The sequence below is a fragment of the Lepidochelys olivacea genome, assembly GCF_965140295.1.
Source record: "Lepidochelys olivacea isolate rLepOli2 genome assembly, chromosome: 8".
NCBI lineage: Eukaryota > Metazoa > Chordata > Testudines > Cheloniidae > Lepidochelys > Lepidochelys olivacea.
In genome coordinates this window covers 38,454,677-38,481,818 of record NC_140418.1, presented here as the reverse complement: position 1 = coordinate 38,481,818, position 27,142 = coordinate 38,454,677, and the positions used below count along the sequence as shown (strand labels likewise).

The 27,142-nt window shown below is 41.6% G+C and overlaps 1 protein-coding gene and 1 pseudogene across 3 annotated transcripts in view; both read right to left on the bottom strand.

Moving 5' to 3' along the window:
* Nucleotides 1–27,142, bottom strand: part of LOC311524676 (protocadherin gamma-B1-like) — a 41,458-nt gene that overhangs the window by 4,233 nt on the left and 10,083 nt on the right. The window contains exon 1 of one of the 2 annotated variants that reach the window (XM_084636033.1): nucleotides 15,026–17,674. The exons of the other annotated variant lie outside the window; for it this stretch is intronic. Coding sequence (XP_084492159.1) covers nucleotides 15,026–17,497 — 2,472 coding nt within the window. The 5' untranslated portion in view covers nucleotides 17,498–17,674. Of the gene's footprint in view, nucleotides 1–15,025; nucleotides 17,675–27,142 lie in introns of those variants that run through there. 2 annotated transcript variants of the gene reach the window in all.
* On the bottom strand, nucleotides 21,376–24,095 carry LOC311524682 (protocadherin gamma-A12 pseudogene; annotated as a pseudogene). Its single transcript has one exon. The product of its transcript is annotated as a protocadherin gamma-A12 pseudogene (transcript).

Sequence of the window (27,142 nt, the reverse complement as noted above, 5' to 3'; positions counted from 1 at the left end):
CCAATAAAACTAGTAGACAGCTACTGTATCAATGTCATACAAAGGGATCCATGAAGCTAAGTGTGTAGGAGTGGAGGTGGGAAAGGGGGTTGCGATATAACCATAGCGGTAAGAAATTTAAGTTCTTTTCACCCCTGCATTTAGCTTCTCCGCGATGGCCTTATCATCCTTGAGTGCTCCTTATGCATCTCGACCATCCAGTGGCCTCATTGGTTGTTTAGCAGGCTTCCTGCTTCTGATGTTCTTAATTATTAATTATTATTATTATTTGCCATTACTTTCTGAGTCTTTAGCTAGCTATTCTTCAAATTCTTTTTTGGCCTTCCTAATTATATTTTTACACTTAACTTGCCAGATTTTATGCACCTTTCTATTTTCCTCACTAGGATTTAACTTCCACTTTTAAAAGGATGCCTTTTTGCCTCTCACTGCTTCTTTTACTTTGTTGTTTAGCCAGGGTGGCATTTTTTGGTTCGCTTACTATTTTTTTTTAAATTTGGGCTATACATTTAAGTTGAGCCTCTATTATCATGTCTTTAAAAAGTTTCCATGTAGCTTGGAAGCTTGGCGCATCATCATTAATGTCTGCGATTTCCACTTCTGTTGCAAAACCTTTAATATATCATCTACTAAAACTTCAAAGTAGTAACAGAGACCTCGTATTCGGCCTTAGATCTCTTCTCTATTTTGTCTCACAAATATAAATGGTCGCTGTTTAGACTGAGAAAATACTGCGTCCCACCTTTCAATATGATCTGGATTCTGTGGTCTGAGAGCCCCTTTTTACACAGCCCAGATCCTTTGCGATATCCCCAAGAAAGACACTTTCTTAATTGCCTCAGGAATCGAATAACCATTCTGCCCAGAAACTACTTCCCAAACGGTAACCAGTTCCGGTGCCCTTGTGAATCAATCATTTCCAGCAAGTGAAGAATTGCCTCAGATTGGTATTCATGAGATTTCTGTACAGCTATTATAGATATAACTCTTTAGAGGAGTGTTTCCGAAATACTTCTTCGAAGCCTGGGTGGAGGAGGGATTGAGTTCAATCGATGATGTTCCCTTTAGTCTCCAGACCCGATGAACGTGAGTCTGATCTCTTTGTGTTCTGTGCTGTGTAACAATAGCAGGGCTTCCTGGATCTCTCTTTGCATTTCTCCCCCTGATTGGCGAACACCGGCACTCAAAGTCTCAACCAATAACCGCAGCATCTCAGAAAAAATCAACTTCCCCTGAGTTCATTTTTTCAAATTGTTTAAATTCTTTAGATGTTCTCATCTGGCTAATTTTTTAATTAACATGCGGACACAGATAGAATTTCGATGTAACTCTGGAACTGTTTCTTATAATCCACAAGGAGTGCAGTGGCACCTTAAAGACTAACAGATTTATTTGAGCATAAGCTTTAGTGGGTAAAAACCTCACTTCTTCAGATGCACCAGTCATTATAAATCGGAAATGCTTAAAATGTCGAGTTCTGTCTCTCTTACTCTCTGTTTATCTACCATTCAAGTCTCATCTACAATGTTTTTCTTCATGATGCAAATTAAAGAATTATTGTTCTTTGGTTTACTGCTCTTCGACTCTTTTGTATAATTTAATAATAATACTCTTAAGTACCAGCCCAGTAAACCTGGCCATGTGAGAAGTTCATACATCTCAATAATCTCAGTGACTTTATAAATACAAGCATAAGTGATTGAATTGCCTGAGCCATTGCTATTTAAGATTTAGATTCATATGCTCTGCAAACATATTAGCTGTTAAATTAGTAATCAGTTTTGCTATATTATTTTAATACAATATATTTATTATCTTTCATAGTCAAAATCCATACAAAATCTATTTTAACAGAATGTTAAGGTTGCAAAGCTAAGCACTCACCTTTCAGTAAATCCCCAAAATAAGATTGTGCATACAACTTTAATTACACCTCTTTGTGGGTACACATGATATACAGTTTTAGATAACATGTTCAGCTACTTCTGTTTCTATGGGAATTCTGACTCATTCTCGGGCTGATTCAACAGCCGGTTTAGTCAATGGAGACATTCATATGTGTGAAACTAGTATTCATTCATTCATTCATAAATTGGCTAATGTTCAGTGAACATATAAAGGGTATGAAACATCTTTAAACAACTTATTAAGCAAAAGAGAAGAAGGCTAAATATTGTGTATACCTAATAACGTACAGTAATTAATTCCATGAAATTAGAGCTGGTAGCAATGCCTATTTAGGAGTGCTTAATTTTGCCATTATAAAACTCTCTTTTCCGTTGCTTAAACTTTGTCAAATTTAATTGTTTGGACTGACATTTTCCATGCTTCCTCAGGCTGAATGTTTTTCGACCTTCAGCTAAAACAGTTCAGCCATTTCTGAGAATAGAATTAGGGGAAAACATATTGTTTTTCTCATGTTGAAAAAATTCTTAGAACCATTTAGTTGAGAGGTTTCAGAGTCGTAGCTGTGTTAGTCTGTATCAGCAAAAATAACGAGGAGTCCTTGTGGCACCTTAGAGACTAACAAATTTATTTGGGCATAAACTCTCATGGGTTAGAGCCCACTTCATCAGATGCATGAAGTGAAAATACAGACAATTTCCCCAATACTAATTTCTCCCTACTGTTACTCACACCTTCTTGTCAACTGTCTGTAAGGGGCCACCCTCTTACCACTTCAAAAGTTATTTTTCCTCCCTTGGTATCCGCTGTTAATTGATTTCTCATTAGATTGACCTCAAACTTGGTAAAGCAACCCCCATCCTTTCATGTATTTATACCTACTCCTGTATTTTCACTCCATGCATCTGATGAAGTGGGTTCTAACCCATGAAAGCTTATGCCCAAATAAATTTGTTAGTCTAAGGTGCCACAAGGACTCCTCATTATTTTTATTTAATTGAGAAGCTCTCCTGACCTGATGCTTTGGATCATTGATATGCAAATTTACTGGGTGGGCACCATAGTATTAGGATTGTGCCTTTTGCAGTCCCTGTGAAGATTTGCAAGCATTTAGCTGAGTTATAAATTTATGAAAAATCAGAGTTTGCACATTCTCAGTAGAGGTTCAGAAGCAGGCAGCTCTGTTCTCTAAAGATTCTGTCTGCATGGAGAACGATCTATCCCCACAGAGATTCTACATGCAATGGGACTGCACATGTGCCACAATAACAGCGCGACTATGATAGAGTGCTAGGTATGAAACCCTGAGTCAGCCCTCTGTTCACAGCAGATCCAAACAGGCATAGCAGATTGGAGCCGAGGAGGCAGGCCTGTGTTTAATTTGTGGGTGGGACAGGGCAGAAAGGCTAAAAAAGCCATTAGCCAGAGCCCACAAATAGGCACAGAAAGGAAGTGAAAAGGGGGAAAGCAGGTTTGGAAAGGTGCTATGTATGCAGTGAAGGTGGTGGGACTCGTAAATAAACTGCACAAGGTGTTGTACCAGCACATGGGTCTCTGCTGTGTAGATGGAGATAGAAGTGGGATGAGGAGGCCCTGTTACAGTGACTAAGCATGCTCCTCTGCAGGGCTGCTGGTGCTCATCAGACCTTTCCTTCCTCCTGTTAGTTAGGGGCTGTTTAGAACCTTGTACTGGAACTGAAAGCAAGGAGACTGTCTCTGTTGTGATCTCAGGGCCCCTCTTACAAGCACCCACACAGATTGAAGAAGGGTAGCCTCACTTGAATACACAGGGACTAGAGGAGACTAAGGAGAGAGCAGGGCTTTGAGAATGACTGGGACAAGTACAGGCTGAAGACAAAAAGCACAGAAGGGGTTTGCTTGGGGAAGAACAGGGAGGAAGGGTCTGTAATCACTACAACACAGTTTTCTTCAGAAGTTGGAACCAAACACAGAATTTCTGAGTCTCAGCAGTCCTCTGCTGTCTAGCAAGTAGCTGTGAAATGCACTGGGGAAATATTTGTCTCTTCCCACTTTAGAGGTTGGTCCACAGAGAGGATAACATTGTGGCTTTGAAGGTCCCAACCCTGCTGATGACCCATGTGGGAGGTTAATATGGTTCCATACAACAAATTTTCTGTTTTTTCCCAAAAATTAGTTTTTAAAAAACCTAGGAATATACATTGACAAATAGAAACACCAAAAGCTGAACCTTACATTAAAGTAATGTTAAAGTTGTGAAATCAAGCACTCAGAAGTCAGGAAATGTCAGAATTAAGGTTGCTTCAAGTGTTGTAAAATCTGGACGTTGTGTAATAAATGAAGCCTGGTATTACAGGAAGAGAAAGGATGCTTTCCTGATTAAGGGCATTGAATGCCACCCTGGAGAACCGAATCTTATACTTGCATCTCCCACAAAGTTCTTATGTGATGCTAGGCAAGTCACTTATACCAAAGTTTTCACAGGTGGCCACTCATGGTGTGGTCCTCATTTTCCGAAAGCCTAATTTCAGATACTTGGGACCTGATTTGCAGAAGTACTGAACATTCACAACTAGAACTGAAATCAACATGTGCAGTGATTTGAACATATAAAGTGCTATAAAATGTTAAATATTGTGAAAAATCAGGACCTGTCTCAAACTGTGTTACCAAAATTATGGGTCACTTCACAATTTGGACTGTAAGTTCTCTGTAATTGGGGATAATAATGTTAATTTACTTCATATGAGTGTTAAAAAGATCAATTAATGTTTGTGAGACACTCAGACACTATGGTGATGAAAGGCCACAATGAGGAAACCCATGATGAAATTAATAATTCAGCAGGATTTCAATAATAATGCAGGATTTCAGTGATTTGTAGTTAGGGTGACCAGATGTCCCGATCTTACAGGGACAGTCCTGATATTCAGAGCTTTTTCTTATATTTGCGCCTATTACCCCACACTCCCTGTCCCGATTGTTCACACTTTCTATAAGGTCACCCTCTTTGCAGTAAATAAGTTATGAGGCCACACACTGAATGCTAAGTATGGAAAAAATAATTGAACAGCTTCCCATTCAGTGAACACAGTCCACCCGTGCATTGAATGAGGCAGGGGAAAAGTATGTGATCAAACAATTAAAGACTGTGGCATGATGCATACACACAGGGAAACAAATTAAAATTGCATGCACAGCCTTAATTCTGTTATTTCCTAACTTCTCAGTGCCTGATTTTGCAATCTTAATATAATGAAAGGTTATAATCTAATCAAATCCAATATATTATAATATATGTCCCTGTCGCATTCCCTGAGCACCATTCAGAGTGTGTACCAAGGGTCAAATTTTGCTCTCAATTACAACAGCACAAATCCCTGATCCTGCATCTTTATCCAGTAGCAAAAGTCCATGCACCTGTTTAGAATCCAATGGAAGTCAGTGTGACTCCTCCTGGGTGCAGTGGGCACGTTAGAGGACCCGTTCCAAGGTAAGGAGTTAAATTTGCTGTCACTAAAATGATTTAAGTAGAGCAAATACAGGTATACCCTGCTCTAATTGTAAACATTATGTTGCCCAGAATGGGGGACGGAGCCATAGGATCCATTCATTATTCACTGAATCTTGCCTCATTCAGGCCCAGATTCAGAAACATGCATAAGCATGTATCTATCTTTAAGCACATAAGAATTCAACTTTATACTGCAGTGAGGGAGTCAGAATATTTCTAAATTAGTTATGAATAAGGCTGCAAGTCTGTCACGGAGGTCACAGAAGTTATGGATTCTGTGACTTTCTGTGACTTCTGCAGTGACTGGCTGGTGCTGGCCCAGGGGCTGCCCAAGCCCAGCAGCCCCATGGCCAGCAGCAGCAGTTTGGGTGTGTGGGAGGGGGCTCAGGGCTAGGGGCAGGAGTTTGAGGGGGGTGCTTACCTGGGATGGGGGGCTCCCCTGCAGCTCCTAGGCAGCTGAGGGGTGCGGGGTGGGGTGTCTCTGTACCATGTGCTGCCGGCACCTGCAGCCACAGCTCCCATTGGCTGCGGTTCCCAGCCAATGGGAGCTGCAGCAGCTGGCACTTGTGGCAGGAGTAGTGGAGGAGCCCCTGCCCTGGCTCCTGCCCCCGCCGTCTAGGAGCTGCAGGGATGCGGAGCCAGGTAGGGAGCCCCACCAACCCCCAATCCCCACCAGTACCAGCAAGAGTCCCGGATGCACCCCTTTCCCCCAGTGCCAGAGGGGGTCCCAGGTCACCTTGACTGCCTCCCCCAGCACTCCGGTGCCCCCAGACTGCCCCTGAGCACCCCCCTCCAAGTTTCAGTCACGGTAGGTATTTTTAGTAAAAGTCATGCACAGGTCATGGGCCCGTGAATTTTTGTTTAGGGCCCATGACCTGTCCATGACTTTTACTAAAAATACCCATGACTAAAACATAGCCTTAATTATGAACACATGCACTGTGCTGCCTTCTGTCATTTAAACATGTGACCATAATTTTTAAAAAGTTTTTATGTCTAAAACCAAACAATACAATATATGAATAAAACATGATTTTAAAACCATTATCAACTGACCAAATCAAACTAGTTTTCATCAGAAGGCTGCAAAGAATTTCCTCTGGCTAAGAACAATCTTTCTACAGATTGTCAACTTTGTACTCCTCTCTTCAGAGCTAGAAAAAAACCATTGGAATTCTTTTTAATAATAGGAAATGAATTTCATCACTATCCTCATTATAAAAAATGGCTAAACTCTTTTTACCCAATTTTTCCAAAAAGATTCACCCTCAGTTAGAAGTAGAGACTTGGGCACTATCAGAACATAAAGTTTAAAAAAATTAGAAAACAGTAAGAAAATGAAAACAAGCAATGAAAATAACAAGAGAACTTCAACTCACATTATCCCTAGCATTCCGAGAAGAATCAGCTTTTACATACCAGAAATTATAAACATATGAGAAAATAAGACAGTAGCAAAATTTATCTCCTAATTAAAAATTGTATCTTTCCATAAAACAAATTAAAAGATAAAAATAGTTGCAAAATAAAATACTTTGAAAATCTAGAAATGCCATAAATAAAATTGTCCATGACACATTAAAGCTACCTGTTTTGCATATGTCAAGGTTCCTTCCCCACTCTGAACTCTAGGGTACAGATGTGGGGACCTGCATGAAAACCTCCTAAGCTTACTTTTACCAACTTAGGTTAAAACTTCCCCAAGGTACAAATTAATTTTACCCTTTGCCCTTAGAATTGCCAGTGCCACCACCAAACTTTAACTGGGTTTACTGGGAAACATAGTTTGGACATGTCTTTCCCCCCAAAATCCTCCCAACTCTTTCACCCCACTTCCTGGGGAAGGTTTGGTAAAAATCCTCACCAATTTGCATAGGTGACCACAGACCCAAACCCTTGGATCTTAGGGCAATGAAAAAGCATTCAGTTTTCTTACAAGACGACTTTTAATAGAAGTAAAGGAATCACCTCTGTAAAATCAGGATGGTAGATACCTTACAGGGTAATTAGATTCAAAACATAGAGAATCCCTCTAGGCAAAATCTTAAGTTACAAAAAAGACACACAGACAGGGATAATCATTCTATTTAGCACAGTTCTTTTCTCAGCCATTTAAAGAAATCATAATCTAACACAGACCTACCTAGATTACTTACTAAAAGTTCTAAGACTCCATTCCTGTTCTGTCCCCGGCAAAAGCAGCCTACAGACAGACCCAGACCCTTTGTTTTTCTCCCTCCTCCCAGCTTTTTAAAGTATCTTGTCTCTTCATTGGTCATTATGGCCAGGTGCCAGCGAGGTTACCTTTAGCTTCTTAACCCTTTACAGGTAGGAGGATTTTTCCTCTGGCCAGGAGGGATTTTAAAGGGGTTTATCCTTCCCTTTATATTTATGACAGCATATATATTATAATATATTCTTGAATTACACAATCACATTCTATTTTTCAATAGGGCCCTTGCCCCATTCAGTGCACAAGTTGAAGTAGTTTGGTATTTTTTTATACTCTTTATTCACTCTCTGATCTCCTGCCTCATTCATAGAATCATAGAAGATTAGAGTTGAAAGAGACATCAGGAGGTCATCTAGTCCCTGCTCAAAGCAGGACCAACCCCAGCTAAATCATCCCAGCCAGGGCTTTGTCAAGCCAGGCCTTAAAACCTTTAAGGATGGAGATTCCACCACCTCCCTAGGTAACGCATTCCAGTGTTTCACCACCCTCCTAGTGAAATAGGTTTTCCTAATATCCAACTTAGACCTTCCCCACTGCAACTTGAGACCATTACTCCTTGTTCTGTCATCTGCCACCACTGAGAACAGCCTAGCACCATCCTCTTTGGAACTCTCCTTCAGGTAGTTGAAGGCTGCTATCAAATCCCACCTCACTGTTCTCTTCTGAAGACTAAATAAGACCAGTTGCCTCAGCATCTCCTCATAAGTCATGTGCCCCAGACCCCTAATCATTTTTGTTGCCCTCTGCTGGACTCTCTCCAATTTGTTCACATCCTTTCTGTAGTGGGGGGTCCAAAACTGGATGCAATACTCCAGATGTGGTCTCACCAGTTCCAAAGAGAGGGGAATAATCACTTCCCTCAATCTGCTGGCAATGTTCCTACCAATGCAGCCCAATATGCCATTAGCCTTCTTGGCAACAAGGGCACACTGCTGACTCATATCCAGCTTCTTGTCCACTGTAATGCCCAGGTCCTTTTCTGCAGAAATGCCACTTAGTCAGTCAGTCCCCAGCGTGTAGCAGTGCATGGAATTCTTCCATCCTAAGAGCAGGACTTTGCACTTGTCCTTGTTGAACCTCATCAGATTTCTTTTGGCCCAAACTTCCAATTTGTCTAGGTCACTCTGGACCCTATCCCTACCCTCCACTATATCTGAGTGTCATCCATGAATTTGCTGAGGGTGCAATCCATCCCATCATCCAGATCATTAATGAAGATGCTGAACAAAACCAGCCCCAGGACCAACCCCTGGGGCACTCCCCTTGATACCGGCTGCCAACTAGACATTGAGCTGTTGATCACCACCCACTGAGCCCGACGATCTAGCCAGCTTTCTATTCACCTTATAGTCCATTCATCCAATCCATACTTCTTTAACTTGCTAGCAAGAATACTGTGGGAGACTGTATGAAAATCTTTGCTAAAGTCTAGATATATCATGTCCACCACTTTCCCCATATCCATAGAGCCAGTTATCTCGTTATAGAAGGCAATCAGGTTGGTCAGGCATGACTTGCCCTTGGTGAATCCACATTGACTGTTTGTGGTCACCTTCCTCTCCTCAAAGTGCTTCAAAATGGATTCCTTGAGGACCTGCTCCATGATTTTTCAGGGGACAGAGGTGAGGCTTACCAGTCTGTAGTTCTCCAGATTCTCCTTCTTTCCTTTTTAAAAGATGGTCGCTATATTTGCCTTTTCCCAATCGTCTGGGACCTCCCCCATTCACCACAAGTTTTCAAAGATAATGGCCAATGGCTCTACAATCACATCAGCCAACTCCCTCGGCACCCTCAGATGCATTCCATCTGGCCCCATGGACTTGTGCATGTCCAGTTTTTCTAAATAGTCCTTAACCTGTTCTTTCACCACTGAGGGCTGCTCACCTCTTCCCCTTACTGTGCTGCTCAGTGCAGCAGTCTGGGAGCTGACCTCATCTGTGAAGACTGAGGCAAAAAAGCATTGAGTACTTCAGCTTTTTCCACATCATCTGTCCCTAGGTTGTCTCCCCCATTCAGTAAGGGACCCACACTTCCTTCTTGTTACCCTTCACATCCCTTGCTACCTGCAACTCCAATTTGGACTTTCTGATTACACCCTTGCATTCTTGAACAATATTTTTATCCTCCTCCCTAGTCATCTGTCCAAGTTTCCACTTCTTGTAAGCTTTCTTTTTGTTTTTAAGATCACTGAAGATTTCACTATTAAGCCAAGCTTGTCACCTGCCATATTTGCTATTCTTTCTGCACATCAGGATTGTTTGTTCCTGCGGCCTCAATAAGACTTCTTTAAAATACAGCCAGCTCTCCTGGATTCCTTTCCCTCTCATATTAGCCTCCCAGGGGATCCTGCCCATTAGTTCCCTGAGGAAGTCAAAGTCTGCTTTTCTGAAGTCCAGGTTCCATATTCTGCTGCTCGCCTTTCTTCCTTTTGTCAGGATCCAGATCTTGACCATCTCATGGCCACTGCTGCCCAGTTAGAAACCCACTTCTACTTCCCCTACCAATTCTTCCCTGTTTGTGAGCAGCAGATCAAGAGGTGCATGGCCCCTATTTGGTTCCTCCAGCACTTTTATCAGGAAGTTGTCCCCAACACTCTCCAAAAACTTCCTGGATTGTCCGTGCACTGCTACATTGTTCTCCCAGCAGTTGTCAGGGTGATTGAAGTCCCGCATGAGAACCAGGGCCTGCGATCTGGAAACTTCTGTTAGTTGTCCAAAGAAAGCCTCATCTACCGCACCCTCCTGGTCCGGTGATCTATAGCAGACGCCCACCATAACACTACCCTTGTTGCTGTCGCCTCTAATCTAAATCCAAAGACTCTCAACAGGCTTTTCTCCAATTCCATACTGGAGCTCTGAATAATCATACTGCTCTCTTACATACAGTGTAACTCCTCCACCTTTTCTCCCCCATCTATCCTTTCTGAACAGTTTGTACCCATTCATGACAGTGCTCTGATCATGTGAGTTACCCCACCAAGTCTCTGTTATTCTTATCACGTCATAGTTCCTTGACTGTGCCAGGACTTCCAGTTCTTCCTGCTTGTTTCCCAGGCTTCTTGAGTTCGTGTACAGGCACCTAAGATAACTAGCTGATTGCCCTACTTTCTCAGTGTGAATCAGGAGGCCTGCATGATCCCACCAGATCATTGCCACCTTCACTGCACATTGTTCAACTTCTGCACTCAGTAAGCCCTTGCTTAGTTCACTGCAGATCTCTGACTCATTCACTGTTCAATTTACAGGTTCCAACTGAGTCATGGTCTCAATAAAAAATAGCATATGACCATGAAATAAATGCTGTGCCATATGTATATTCACAACAGGGTTGCACTGGCAACCTTAACTTTGACATTTCTACACTATAAAATGTGTCACTTGGCAACCTAATTTATTTTTACTATATCCTTTTGTATGACAAAACATAGATTTTTGAATTTCCTTTTTTATGAAAGAACAAAGAAATTAGAGATATTTCTGAGGGACAAGTGGAATGCTCTGCCCAGAAAATATTGTGACATAATTAAGGGAATGGTCTTATAAATATTTTATCCTATTTAATGTACTGTCCATATCACACAAAGTGCAAAAACATAGATCAAATTGAATGAACCAGGGCTCCTCTGGAGCCAAGTTTCACCCCATAATCATATTTACATATGATATGGAACAGGGAACACCTCATCCACAAACATGCCAGTTCCATATGTAACATCACTTACCATGGAATGAAGCACCTGCTACAATTAATGAACAACTTTATAGATAGTATTCCTCATGGAAGTACAGATAAAATGATATTCCACACATTTTGAGAGCTAATCAAATGCTGCTAGGCAATATTGAAAGTGAATTGATATCAGGTTATGTGCATAAAGTGGAGAATACTGCTACATCGTGCATAATCATCTGTTATTGTTCAACACAAAGCATAGGGGACAATTTCCTGGCGCAAGTGCTAGAGGAGCCAACTAGGGGGGGGCGCTTTTCTTGACCTGCTGCTCACAAACCGGGTAGAATTAGTGGGGGAAGCAAAAGTGGATGGGAATCTGGGAGGCAGTGACCATGAGTTGGTTGAGTTCAGGATCCTGACGCAGGGAAGAAAGGTAAGCAGCAGGATACGGACCCTGGACTTCAGGAAAGCAGACTTCGACTCCCTCAGGGAACGGATGGCCAGGATCCCCTGGGGGACTAATTTGAAGGGGAAAGGAGTCCAGGAGAGCTGGCTGTATTTCAAGGAATCCCTGTTGAGGTTACAGGGACAAACCATCCCGATGAGTCGAAAGAATAGTAAATATGGCAGGCGACCAGCTTGGCTTAATGGTGAAATCCTAGCGGATCTTAAACATAAAAAAGAAGCTTACAAGAAGTGGAAGGTTGGACATATGACCAGGGAAGAGTATAAAAATATTGCTCGGGCATGTAGGAATGATATCAGGAGGGCCAAATCGCACCTGGAGCTGCAGCTAGCCAGAGATGTCAAGAGTAACAAGAAGGGTTTCTTCAGGTATGTTGGCAACAAGAAGAAAGCCAAGGAAAGTGTGGGCCCCTTACTGAATGAGGGAGGCAACCTAGTGACAGAGGATGTGGAAAAAGCTAATGTACTCAATGCTTTTTTTGCCTCTGTTTTCACTAACAAGGTCAGCTCCCAGACTGCTGCGCTGGGCATCACAAAATGGGGAAGAGATGGCCAGCCCTCTTTGGAGATAGAGGTGGTTAGGGACTATTTAGAAAAGCTGGATGTGCACAAGTCCATGGGGCCGGACGAGTTGCATCCGAGAGTGCTGAAGGAATTGGCAGCTGTGATTGCAGAGCCATTGGCCATTATCTTTGAAAACTCGTGGCGAACGGGGGAAGTCCCGGATGACTGGAAAAAGGCTAATGTAGTGCCAATCTTTAAAAAAGGGAAGAAGGAGGATCCAGGGAACTACAGGCCAGTCAGCCTCACCTCAGTCCCTGGAAAAATCATGGAGCAGGTCCTCAAAGAATCAATCCTGAAGCACTTGCATGAGAGGAAAGTGATCAGGAACAGCCAGCATGGATTCACCAAGGGAAGGTCATGCCTGACTAATCTAATCGCCTTTTATGATGAGATTACTGGTTCTGTGGATGAAGGGAAAGCAGTGGATGTATTGTTTCTTGACTTTAGCAAAGCTTTTGACACGGTCTCCCATAGTATTCTTGTCAGCAAGTTAAGGAAGTATGGGCTGGATGAATGCACTATAAGGTGGGTAGAAAGCTGGCTAGATTGTCGGGCTCAACGGGTAGTGATCAATGGCTCCATGTCTAGTTGGCAGCCGGTATCAAGTGGAGTGCCCCAAGGGTCGGTCCTGGGGCCAGTTTTGTTCAATATCTTCATAAATGATCTGGAGGATTGTGTGGATTGCACTCTCAGCAAATTTGCGGATGACACTAAACTGAGGAGTGGTAGATACGCTGGAGGGGAGGGATAGGATACAGAAGGATCTAGACAAATTGGAGGATTGGGCCAAAAGGAATCTGATGAGGTTCAATAAGGATAAGTGCAGAGTCCTGCACTTAGGATGGAAGAATCCAATGCACAGCTACAGACTAGGGACCGAATGGCTAGGCAGCAGTTCTGCGGAAAAGGACCTAGGGGTGACAGTGGACGAGAAGCTGGATATGAGTCAGCAATGTGCCCTTGTTGCCAAGAAGGCCAATGGCATTTTGGGATGTATAAGTAGGGGCATAGCGAGCAGATCGAGGGACGTGATCGTTCCCCTCTATTCGACATTGGTGAGGCCTCATCTGGAGTACTGTGTCCAGTTTTGGGCCCCACACTTCAAGAAGGATGTGGATAAATTGGAGAGAGTCCAGCGAAGGGCAACAAAAATGATTAGGGGTCTAGAACACATGACTTATGAGGAGAGGCTGAGGGAGCAGGGATTGTTTAGCCTGCAGAAGAGAAGAATGAGGGGGGATTTGATAGCTGCTTTCAACTACCTGAAAGGGGGTTCCAAAGAGGATGGCTCTAGACTGTTCTCAATGGTAGCAGATGACAGAACGAGGAGTAATGGTCTCAAGTTGCAGTGGGGGAGGTTTAGATTGGATATTAGGAAAAACTTTTTCACTAAGAGGGTGGTGAAACACTGGAATGCGTTACCTAGGGAGGTGGTAGAATCTCCTTCCTTGGAGGTTTTTAAGGTCAGGCTTGACAAAGCCCTGGCTGGGATGATTTAACTGGGAATTGGTCCTGCTTCGAGCAGGGGGTTCGACTAGATGACCTTCAGGGGTCCCTTCCAACCCTGATATTCTATGATTCTATGATTCTGTCAAATACCAGTGCACATGCATTAAGTAATAAACCTTTAGAACAAAACAGATATCCACTAGACAACTGAAAGCCACAGTCCAGCACATTCTATATTATGGCACCTCTTGCTGAGATACTAGGTTACTAACAAATAAAGGACACAATTTTTTAAAGGTGAAAAGTACATTTTTAAAAGATCTACTTTTCTCTAAAAAGGATAAAACACTTTAGCTTAAACTTTAAAAAAGTACTAATTAAAGAATAAATAGGAACATGTAAGTCCAAAAGGCAGAGGTTTCACACAGTAATAGAGCTCTTTAAAATGACCCCTTAGAATGTCTGATATCCCTGGGTCTCCTCTTTAAAGATGGGCATAATTACTGCACAAGAGACCCTCTTCACACTAACTGATGTCCCTCTTCCCTGTGGCAATTCATACCATCACAGAGGCTCACAATACAACAGCTCAGATATTACCTTACAATATGGAACATAGATATAACAAGTAAGATTAATGCAGGCAGCAACTCACAAGCAGTCAATACAGTCTAAACACTTTCTTTTAAATCTAATACCTACTTTATCAACATTAACCCACAAGTGAGCTAGAAAGAGTCCAGCTCTGTATCTGTCAGCTGTCAGTTAAAACATGGGAACTTTGGCATGAGCTGGAACTTGACATGCCAATATCACAATCATATCAAAATACACTTCTCAAAAATTCACAACCTCCAACTAAATGTGTGGTCAACATAAATAAAAAACACAAAACGAAAAATTCTTCTTCCGGATTAATACACGATCTTTTAGATACTAAACATTTTAATTAAGGTTTCAGAGTAGCAGCCGTGTTAGTCTGTATTCGCAAAAAGAAAAGGAGTACTTGTGGCACCTTAGAGACTAACCAATTTATTTGAGCATGAGCTTTTGTGGGCTACAGCTCACTTCATCCGATGAAGCACAAGAAAGCTTATACTCAAATAAATTTGTTAGTCTCTAAGGTGCCACAAGTACTCCTTTTCTTATTCTAATTAAGATTATCAATAATCAGGTTACCTTTAAAAATACTGAGACATGGCAAATACTAAGAAGAACACTAATGGATCAGTTCATTCGCTCACCTTCGGTAGAGTTTTGGACTGAGAGTTTGGGTCGTTACTGTTGCTGCTCAGATACAACATTCCAGAATCATTACTGCAAAGAATATTCCCTGGTGTATCATTCTGACCATCGGTTTTCAATAAATTAAGGCCATTATCACCGGTAGTTGTGGTTAAACAGAGATTGTAGGAATAAGGTAAAGTCCCATCGCAGTAGTTCGGTGGATAACTGGGATGGGCCTTGGAATAGATGTCATAATTCAAACATCGAAGAACACTGGGTTTTCCTGACGTTCGCAATTTCATCACAGTGGCCAGGGTCACTGTCAGGAGGAACAAAAATGAGATCAGGGCTAAAGCCAGCACCAAGTAGAACTGTAAATCAGACTGAGGTGCCGAGTCACCCGATTGGTCGCTCATTTCTGGAAGAGCCTCTTGGACGTTCTCGGCAAACACCAGGTTGAGAGTCACTGTGGCTGACAGAGGCGGCTGCCCGTTGTCCTTCACCAGGGTGACCAGCCTGTGCTTCACAGCGTCTCTGTCCGCAAAGGCGCGGGCTGTCCGGATCTCCCCGCTCTGCAGCCCAATGCTGAAGAGCGCCGGGTCCGTGGCTTGGAGCATGTGGTAGGAGAGCCAGGCATTGTGTCCTGAGTCAGCATCCACCGCCACCACCTTTGTCACCAGATAACCTGCCTCGGCCGAGAGAGGCACCATCTCGAATAAGGCAGAGCCATCGGCTCCGAGGGAAGGGTACAGGATGCGAGGGGCGTTATCATTCTGATCCACAACAAACACCCTGACGGTGACATTGCTGCTGAGAGGCGGGGTCCCGCCGTCTTGGGCCTTCACTTGCATCTCAAACTCCCGGAATTGCTCGTAGTCAAAGGAGCGCTGCGCATAGATCACTCCGGTCTGGGAGTTAATGGAGATGTAGGAGGAGAGAGGCAGCTCCTTCAGGTTGCTGCTCAAGATGGAATAAGTGACTCGGGCGTTCCGGTCCAGATCCCGGTCTGAGGCTTTTACACTGAAAATAGAGGCCCCCGAGGGATTGTTCTCTGGCACATAGGCGTTATAGGAAGGCTTCTCAAAGACAGGGGCGTTGTCATTGACATCGGAGATCTGCAACAGGATGGTTTTCTGGGTGGAGAGGGGCGGAGAGCCTTTGTCTGTGGCGGTGATTGTGATATTGTACTCCGGGGTCCTTTCCCTGTCCAGGGTGCTGTCTGTGACGAGTCTGTAGTAATTATTAGAAGATGATATTATTTTAAAAGGCAATTTTTCTTCTAAATGACAAATGACCTTTCCGTTTTCAGCAGAATCTTGATCATTGACATTGATCAAAGCTATCAGTGTCCCCGCCAAAGAGTCTTCGGGAGCTAGACTGGACAAAGATGTCAGCGTTATCTCTGGGGCATTGTCATTCTCGTCAATAATTTCTATTTGAAGTTTACAGTGAGCAGTCAGACCTCCGCCGTCTGTCGCTTCCACATCCAATAAGAAGTTGTTTGCCATTTCATAATCCAGATTCCATTTAGTTGTAATTTCTCCGTTATCAGGATCCATCTTGAATAGTCTAGAAATACTGTAGGGTATGTTGCTAAAAGAGTAGACAATCTTTGCATGTAACCCTTCATCTTTATCCGTGGCTTTCACCTGAAGCACTAAGAAGCCCTGTGGTAGATTTTCACTCAGGCTGACTTTGTAGATCTCTTCAGTAAATACGGGGGGATTGTCATTGGCGTCGGTGACATTAATCCTTATCTGAAGAGTCCCAGTTCTAACTGGGTCTCCCCCATCCACAGCCGTAAACATCAAGTGGTGGAAACTTTGCTTCTCCCGATCCAAATGCTTATCCACAACTAACTCTGCGTATTTATTGCCATTTGCGCTCTCCTTCACTGACAAGACAACGTACTGGTTCTGGCTGAGCTGGTAATTCTGTACTGTGTTGATCCCAACATCAGGATCTTGCGCTATTTCTAATGGAAACCGAGCCCCGGGTAGCGCAGATTCACTTATTTTTAAATCAACATTGCTTCTGGTGAAATACGGCGGATTATCGTTAATATCTTGGATTTCTACAATCACATGAAAAACGTTGAAAGGGTTTTCAATTACCGTTTCGACATTTAGAACACAAAGGGGAGATTTTCCACATATTTCTTCTCGGTCTATTCTGTCATTTACATTTAGGTTTCCAGTTTCTGCACCAATGGCGAAATACTGACTTTTTGAGCTAGAGACAATACGGAGGCTCTGGGATGACAGCCCTCTGACATTCATCCGCAAATCCTTGGCAAGGTTCCCCACGAGGGAACCTCTGGCCATTTCCTCAGGAATCGCATAGCGAAGCTGCTCAGAGAGCGTCGGGCAGAACAAAGAGAATAAGAAGGGAAAAAACAGTACTTGCCATTCGTATCTCCGGACCCTGTTTCTGTCTCTTGTTTTTATCCATTTCCCTCTTAATTTCACTGCCTTGTTCTCCTCATCCATTCCGAACACATTGGGAGTTTTAGATTCCAGCTAAATTGAAACCTTCTGAGATAAGGCTGAATAAATAAAATGGATTCTCTTCTCAATATTTCATGGAGACGCCTGTCAGACTGATGTTTTCAGTGAGTCTGTGTGGATATATCTCTGCTATGTCTTTTCTCCGCTCTGTACAGGCTGCCTGCGATACTGCCGGAGTCTGCCATGGACCCCCAGCAGCCGCTCCCTCATCGCATTGGCCAACAGCGACACTCTGCGTCTCAGTAGGAGAACTGCATCTAGGCGGATCTCGTTAATGCAACGACATAGCGCCGAATAGAGAATAACTCTGACCCCCAATTTATTTGAATAAATGGCAAAGGTAAAATAATGTAAAGAACTACTTAAAGCAAAAATGTCTTTGTCAAACCAACCGCTACAACAGTGCTCGAAATACAAGCAAATTTATACCATAAACTTACTCCTATTTTCATTTGGGGCATAACTAGACAGTTTGATTCAACGTAGAAAAACGGAGCTTCTGAAAACAAATGCTCTTGCTTTCTGAATATTCCAACAAGTTCCCATTCAGATATAAGACCCAGTTTACCCATATTTCCTTGAGATCTTGTCTATGTCTATTAAATATTTTCTCCGAGGTAAGATGATCTATTTCTGGAGATCGAAGTAAATAGACTCCAAACATTACAGCTAATAAAGATACATTAATACTCTTCATTACTATAACCAAACCCTTACTCAGAACTTAATTCCTGGCTTTAATACGGAACTATGGCATTAACTTTAAATAACTTAAACTCTTTTTACTGTAGTCTAAGCAGATCACTCTATCTCAGAGAAAAGAGCATATTTAAAAATAATTACAATTAAATTATACATCGGAAGTGGCAGTCAATTAAAATAATCCACCGGAAACTAGTTTTAGAAAGACATGTTTAAAATTCAGTTGATATCCTTAGAATGCATGTCATGGTGTTCTCACAAGGAACCCTTTAGCCCCTCCCCCCGCCCTTTTCCAGTAGATATAGATATCAATACAACAGCCTCTTATTACTACTCAGAGATAAGAGAACATATAGCGAAGATCAGGAGTGTTAAGTTATAGCTTATTAATTGTTACTGGAAAATTCACCTAACTGTATTAGTAGATAACTGCACTCTTTCATTTCAACACAACGTGGTGATGGTGGTGGTGGGGGGGATCCTCTTTTTCTCATTTTCTTATGAAGAGAAAGTTAGCAGAAACTCTCACCAAGCATTTTGATAACTACATATTACTAAGAATTTTAAATTTATATACTTAACGCCAGATTTGTTAATACATTTGGCAGTTCGGAGATCATCTCGAAGGGATCCTCAGACACTCAGGTTATTAGAGGAGACCAAGAAAATGCCTTTCCTGCCATGTCTGTATGGCAAGGAAGTGAGGCATGTTTGTTTCCGACACAGACCTCACAATTATCCATCCCTTCGTCATCTTCCGCTTGGATTGTGACAGTGCTTTCTAGATGGAGTTATTCATAAAGGCGAATGTAAATTTCATCTAATATCTAATTTCATCTAATTAGTTAATTTAGCTTTCTATCTTTTTAACATTTTTTCCTCTTATGGAGCATTCTGTACCTACAGACTGTATTAACTTTCAAGTTTTTTACAAAAAACAATTGATTGTTTTTTGCTTGCAACTACAAGGCCACACTTTATTAGTCTCCTGCGCTTTCTAAGAGCCTGTCTGTCTCCTTATGCTCCACCCTGATTGCTCCAGGCAGCGAGGACGCTCTTGCAAAGTCTCCAGATATGAAGGCTAATGGTGCTGAAGACAGGGATTTTTTTAGTGAGGGGCAATCCACTATGTACTGCATGACTGCATTTCCTTTGAAAGACCGTTTACAGATAACCTAAGCAAAGTGCAAAGCCTATGTGTTTGTGGCATTAACTGATTAAAATATGACCTTGTAGATCATTGTTGCTACCACTGTTGTATAGGTTTCAGAGTAACAGCGTGTTAGTCTGTATTCACAAAAAGAAAAGGAGTACTTGTGGCACCTTAGAGACTAACCAATTTATTAGAGCATAAGCTTTCGTGAGCTACAAATATTGTACAAAGGTTGTCAAGTAAGGTATCTATGGAAAGGTTAGGAATAGCTGAATATGATTATGCTATTTGCATGCATGTATTTAAAAATTTTGTATTTAAAAGTATGTATTTTTGTATTTAAAATTATGAGCATTGGCTTTATGCCTGGATTTCAAATGTTTGCTCCTGGGGTAACTCCCAGAAGGTAGTACAAGCCAGCACATCTTGGAGGGACTATTCAAATTGACAGGTTTCAGAGTAACAGCGGTGTTAGTCTGTATCTATCATGCATTTAGCCGTATGGAGTGGAAATCTATCATCCTTTTCTTCTTGCGAATACAGACTAACACGCTGTTACTCTGAAACCTGTCATTATGCAAGGCACTGCATTTAGCCGTATGGAGTGGAAATCTATCAACTGCATAAGGTGCCACAAGTACTCCTTTTCTTTATTCAAATTGAGTGGCCCATCAAAAGAACATTTAACTCACAATGGAAGATACCCATCTACACTGAATGGACTTTCCTGGGAACGTGCTGTTTGAGGTATAGGTAATGACTTCTACTGTGTCCAAGTGGAATCATGCATGAACATGTGACTTGCCCATGTGACTCCAAACACTGTGTTGTCACCTGTGATTTTCCACTAGCTGTGCTGAGGGCTTTGTTTGAAACAATGTTTCCCTCCACATGGCAGAAGCTATAAAATGCCCTGCAAACACCTCCATTTTGCCTCTTTCCTGCCCAGACCTCTGGGCTATGGACTATACTAATGAGAGCACTCTACCCAAGGGAGTGAGGTCCTTCCAATGATTTGGAAGCAAGCAGAGACTTGACTTAAACCAGCAGTTTATTCCATCACTGCTAGAAGCTTGAACCTAAAACTTTGCAATTATTATGTGCATTTGATTCCTTTAACCTTTCTTTCTTTTAATAAATAAACCTTTAGATTTTAGATACTAAAGGATTGACAACAGTGTGATTTTTGGGTAATATCTGAGTTATATATTGACCTGGGTGTGTGGCTGGTCCTTTGGGATCAGAAGAACTCTTTGCTTGACTAAACTGGTTTTAAAGAACCACTCGTCTTTAAGTCTAGTATTTTGGTGGTGATACAAAGACTGGAATATCTAAGGAAACTGCTTTTATGATTTCTTGTTAGCCAGTGTGGTGAAACAGAAGTTTACTTTTGTTGCTGGTTTGGTATATCTCATGGGAGAATAACCACTAATTTGGGGTATATCCTCCCCATTTCTCAACAGTTTGTCCTGAATTTGGTATTCTCAGTTGTGACCCACAAAGGCACAATTACAGTGTTTTTAATCTGGATTTTATTGTAAGAAGACATTTAAACTTGTTCAGATTATTCCAAGTTTGGAGCAATATTTTGAGATATTATTTGAGTTGTGCTTTTTACAATTCACATTGGTATGAAAATAAATACTTCTCAAGCTGACGGTTGGACCCCAGACACCACCATAAGTAAAATATTATAAAGTAGAAGTCAAATAAATATAGATATACTAGTATATTCGTTTTCACCCACTGCATGTAAGTGAGCATTAAAGTTTTGAAAAGTAATACAGAAAAATTAAAAGTGTATCCTTGACATTACAAGTTAATAATTGGAAAATTATTTATAACTGCATAGTGTAGTAAGTAAAACTTAATTAATTTAGAGAATGAACTGTTGCTCTACAGGAACTATTACAAACCAATAAAACACACCAAGAAATAAGCCTTTCCACATCAAAGAGAAAGTTGTGGTTTAAGAAACTCACCTGAAGGGAGACTTGATCGTCAGTATTGATATTTGAAACTTCTGCGACTAAAAGAGGACCTGATTTCTCAGAAGGATGCTGACCTGTGAGGGTATTTGAACAACTGCCATTAGGAAACGCCAGTTGACTCTTTCTGGAGTCTGTGGTTAGAGAAACCTCATGTGAGTAGGAGTGAAGAAAATCTCTGACTCCATCGATCCCCACAAACTGCGAGACGGGAACTCCACTGAAAGTCACACTCGAGGAGTCAAACAGCTGCGAGTTTCGCCACCTGCGGAGCCTCAGGACCAGTAACACTAGGATAAAGGTAAAGAACAAGGAGGAAACGGAAGCCACAGCGATCACCAAATACAAGGTGAGGCTGGACTGGGGGTCTGCAGGAGCTGAGAGGCTGCTTAAATCGGAGAGGATTTCGGGGATGCTGTCAGCCACCACCACCGTGACAGTGGCCGTGGCAGAGAGAGGGGGCTGCCCGTTGTCCTTCACCAAAACCACCAGACTTTGCTTGAGCGCATCTTTGTCTGCAAAGGAGCGCGCTGTCCTGATCTCGCCGCTGTGGAGTCCCACAGAGAAGAGCCCCGGCTCTGTAGCCCTCAGCAGCTGGTAGGAGAGCCAGGCGTTCTGCCCGGAGTCTGCATCCACCGCCACCACCTTAGTGACCAGGTAACCCGGCTCGGAGGAGCGAGGGGCCAACTCCACTCCCGTGGAGCCATCGGTGGGAAAGGAGGGGTGTAAGATGTGCGGGCTGTTGTCATTCTGATCCAGTATAAAGAGAGTGACGGAGACATTACTGCTGAGAGGTGGGGAACCCCCATCCTGAGCCTGCACTTGGAACCGAATCTCCCGGAACTGTTCGTAATCGAAGGAGCGCAGAGCATATAGAGCCCCAGTCTCGGAGTTAATGGAGATGAAGGAGGAGAGAGGAATTCCTTGAATTTGACCCTCAGTAACAGAATAGGTCACTCTGGCGTTCTCTTCCCAATCAGCATCGTTTGCCTTTAATGTGAAAATGGGAGCCCCTTTAGGATTATTCTCTGTGATGTAAGAGGTGTAGAGTGTCTGGCTGAAGACAGGCGGATTGTCGTTTTTGTCTAAAACCTTCAACAGGAAGAACGTGGTTGTGGAAAGAGCAGGAGTCCCTCCGTCTGTGGCTGTGATCGTTACATTGTAATCCGAGACCTGCTCCCTGTCGAGTGTTCTGTCTGTCACCAAACTGTAGTAATTGTCAAATAATTTCTGTAACCGACAGGGGAGGTTGCCTGGGATAGAGCATATGACCTCACCATTCTCTCTTGAATCTGCGTCTCCTACTTTTAAAAAGGCGATCACAGTTCCTTCTGGGGAGTCTTCGGGGATAGAACTGATGAGAGATGTGACTGTAATTTCCGGAGCGTTATCATTTACATCCATAAGAACTAACGAAACCCTTGTGCGAGCAGATAGTCCTCTCCCGTCGCGGGCTTGAACCTCTATTTCATATAATTCACTTTCTTCGAAGTCTAAGTGCCCTGTCACCGTCAATTTCCCAGTTTTAGAATCCAGCTGGAATATGTCTGAAGCTTTCTCTGATATTTTCCGGAAGGAGTATGTTACCTCGGCGTTCATTCCTTCATCCAGGTCAGTGGCATTCACTGTAACCAAAAGGGTATCTATAGACACGTTTTCCAAAACATTCACCTTATAAACAGATTGTGTAAAAACTGGCGCATTGTCATTTGCATCCTCAACAATAATGCGGATTCTCGCAGTGCCGGACCTGACTGGGTCTCCTCCGTCAATGGCTGTGAGGACTAGATTGTAAACGGCTTGTTCTTCTCTGTCTAGAATTTTTTCTAGCACCAGTTCAGCGTATTTTGCACCATCAGCTCCCGTTTGCACGTCCAGAGAGAAATGCCTATTGCTGCTGAATTGGAAGCTCTGAATTGAATTACTGCCTATATCTGGGTCCTGTGCGTCTGGCAGAAGAAAGCGCGACCCAGTGCTTGTGGTCTCACTGATTTTTAGCTCTAATTCCTCTACTTGGAAACTTGGCGCGTTATCATTAATGTCGGTGATTTCAATTTCAATTGTATAAAGTTTAACCTGCTCCTGAACAAAAATCTCCAATTGTAACAAACATTTTGAGATTTGGCCACATATTTCTTCTCTATCCACCTTTTCACTGGTATATAAATAGCCGTTCTGCCAATTCAGAGCAAAATATTTCGTCCTACCTTCTGCAATAATTCGAACTCCACCGTCTGAGAGTTTTTTTGTATCGAACCCCAGATCCTTTGCGATATTCCCCACGAAAAAGCCTTTCTGCATTTCCTCAGGAATCGAATAGTGAATCTGCCCAGCAACTGCCTCCCAAAGGAAAAGCAACGTAAAGCAACACAGCAACAACCCTCTACAATCCCGGAGTCTTTGTTTATCGGCCATTTCCTGCCCTAGTAATGGTATTACTCTGATTCCCCGTCACCGGTGTGAACAGTGTGGTATTATATCCAGTCCTTTGTCTCCCCAGCAACTGAAATTTGCATCGAGACTGTTTCATTCAGAGATTATTCCACTAACAAGGAATCTCTTTAGAATCTCTCTGACTGATCGTGAATCTGATCTCTGTGTTCTGAGCTGTGTAACAGCGGTTATGGGCTGGCTGGATCTCTCATTGCATTTCGCTCTCTGATCGGTGAACAGCGACGCTCAGAGCCTCAACCAATAATTGCACCAGCTCAGATAAATGTCCCTGTTGTTTTCCCTGAGTTTATTTTGCCTAGGTGTTTTATTTTTTTAGGTGTGCTCCTCCCTCTATTTTTTTTAATGAATACTCCACAAACACAAACAGAGTCATCGAATTAATTAAATTCGGGAACTTTTTCTTAAAATCCATTAATTATTCACTCGCAATACTTAAAACATCATCTTGAAATGGAAAATAATCGTTTCCCCTGATTTTGAGCTGCTGTAATGACCTGAAGAGTCGAGAAAAAAGATATTTGAAATAAAGTTATAAGAGAAATGTGGCTATTCATTGTCGACAAAGACTTTTTGCTTTTCCGTTTCCAAAGAATCATTAGAAATTGTAGAAATGTTATTGCTACGTGCAGAAGAGAAACTTTCCCCCCACTTTGCATTCAGCAAATCTGAATATTTTAATCAACGTGTAAGTATAAAATGATGGGATTATTGACTAATGTGAGAGTAAGAGAAAATTTCTCCTAAACGACAAAGAACAATATTTTCTAAAGTGCTGTATTTTCTAAAGTGCAGTTGACTCATCTGAAGTGACCAAAACTATCCACTGGCCAAATGAGACTTGGAAGGTGATCTACAAAAGAAAACAAACATTTTCCCCTTGGCACTGTATGAAGAAGAGAGATGTAATATTTTGTTGTTGTTTTATATTAGGAACTCAGTTCCATCTTATACTGTAAGACTCAGGAGAGCTACTGTAAATAATGACATCATGAGAAGAAAGAAAGTGAAAGTCGACTAGTCAAGGGGAAAAGGATTTCAGGAGAGCTACTGTAAATAATGACATCATGAGAAGAAAGAAAGTGAAAGTCGACTAATCAAGGGGAAAAGGGGAAACTGTATATATCTTTGCCTTTTTTGTTAGCAATGGCTAGTTAATACTTTGAATAAAGGAAAACTTTGATAAGAATTCCGCACCTTTTTCACCACTATCACCACCACAATAATAAAATAAATAAAAAAAATAATAATAAAGAAAATAATAATAAATATGTCCTATATCTTCCACTGATGCTCCGGCCAACAAGAGGAAACCCTTTAAGTCATTCAGTATTCGTCGACAATCCTGTGCAGATCATCTTAAAATTTCTCTCTCTCTTTCCCTCTGATTCCAAAGTTCAGATTGTGGTTTAAAGTATCTTACTTTTCTTTAAACGTTTCCATCTTTTATTCTATTTTTCTTTACTTAAAAAACCTCAAGAAAAGTATAGTTGCATTCTAGAATATAGGGTTAGCATTCCTACTTCAGTCCTGACAATACTTACCTACACTGCAATAAAGTCTGTAATTATATTTTCACATACTATTGTTTCTACAGGACCTTTGCTTCATTTGGGGCCTGACGGTTTTGGTCTAGGCCATCAATTCACAATAACTTCCGTGGAGTTACTACAGATTTATGAACAGTATTTTGCCTCAGACCTGTTCCTCATTTACTGTAGCCTCCCTTATTCACTGCCACATCAAGGCCTAGAAATATACCTACTTATTTGTGATCCTACTAATAAAAACTGTTTCATAAGGTTTATCAATAAGGAAGAGAGAGTAAATATTGTGGCTGCAATCTTAATTTACTTAGGCAGTTATTTACTCTTCAGTGCTTACCTTAATGTTAACCTTAATGTTATCTGAACATTTTCAGTCATGTAAATATTGGAACATAGTTGTTAAAAAGTGTTAATGTTTACAATCAAACAGTACAGTGTATAAAATAGCTATTACTTTAAAACCCTTATAAATTGACCAAATGGAACTAATTTTAATCAGAAGGATAAAAGTAATTTCATCTATCTAAAGACAATCTGCCTGCAGGCAGTCAGCTTTCTAACCTTTTCCGTTCAGTGCTACAGATGTCTGAAAGGGCATTGAGATTATTTTTTATAATAGAAATATTAGGGTTTGGGGTTTTTGCTGTCCTCAGCCTCAAAAGTGGCTCAAGTGTTTTTGCCCCAACTTTTTAGAAAGATTCAATCTCAGCTAGAAGGAAAGCCTTCCAGTTTTCAGCACAAAATTTGAAAGATTGAAAAGGCTGTGAGCCTCTGAAAACAAAGTCTTGTAAAGAGTCTACTTTAACTCAGGCTATCTCTAACATTCCCCTTATATGCAGTTAAAATGCGATTATAACTTTTATATTGCAGAAATTATATGAACCTCAGAAACTTGAACAGCAGCAAATTTTCTTTCCTAAATATAAAGTTTTATAATTCCACAATAAACGAGGCTAAAAGGTAATTAAAATTACAAACCAAAATACTTAAAAATCTAGAATTTTTTAAATTGTCCATGCAGTTTAACTTTGCCACTTGTGTTTGTCTGTCTAATCTAATCTAATCTATCTATCTGTCAATTAATTGTTTAATGGTATGATCATATATGAGTTACCCCATAGAGTAAACCCATTAAAACATAAGAATGGCCATACTGGGTCATACCAATGGTCTTCAAACAGTGGCAGGTGCCAAATGATTCAGAGGGAATGAACAGAACAGGGCAATTTATCAAGTGATCCATTCCCTCTCATGTACTCCCAGCGTCTCGTAGTTTGAGGTTTTGGGACACCCAGAGCACAGGGTTGCATCCTTAACTATCTTGGATAATAGCTATTGATGGACATATCCTCCATGAATTCATCTAGTTCTTTGTTGAACCCAATTATACTTTTGGCCTTCACATCATGGCATAAATTTCCATGGGTTGACTGTGTGTTGTGTGGAGAAATACTTCTTTATCTTTGTTTTAAACCTGCTGTCTATTACTTTCATTGGGTGATTCATGGTTCATGTGCTATGGGAGGGGATAAATAACACATCCTTCTTCACTTTCTCCACACACATTATTATTATTGACTTGTTCTGTACTGTATTTTACTGACTTTTTCCAATACTAATATATCTTTTTTTGAGATGGGGCCATCAGACCCGCACACAGTATTCAAGGTGTGGACATACTATGGATTTATATGGTTGTATTATGATTTTTTTGTCTGATTATTTATCCCTTTTCTAATGGTTCCTAACATTGTGTTAGCTTTTTTGACTGCTGCTGCACATTCTG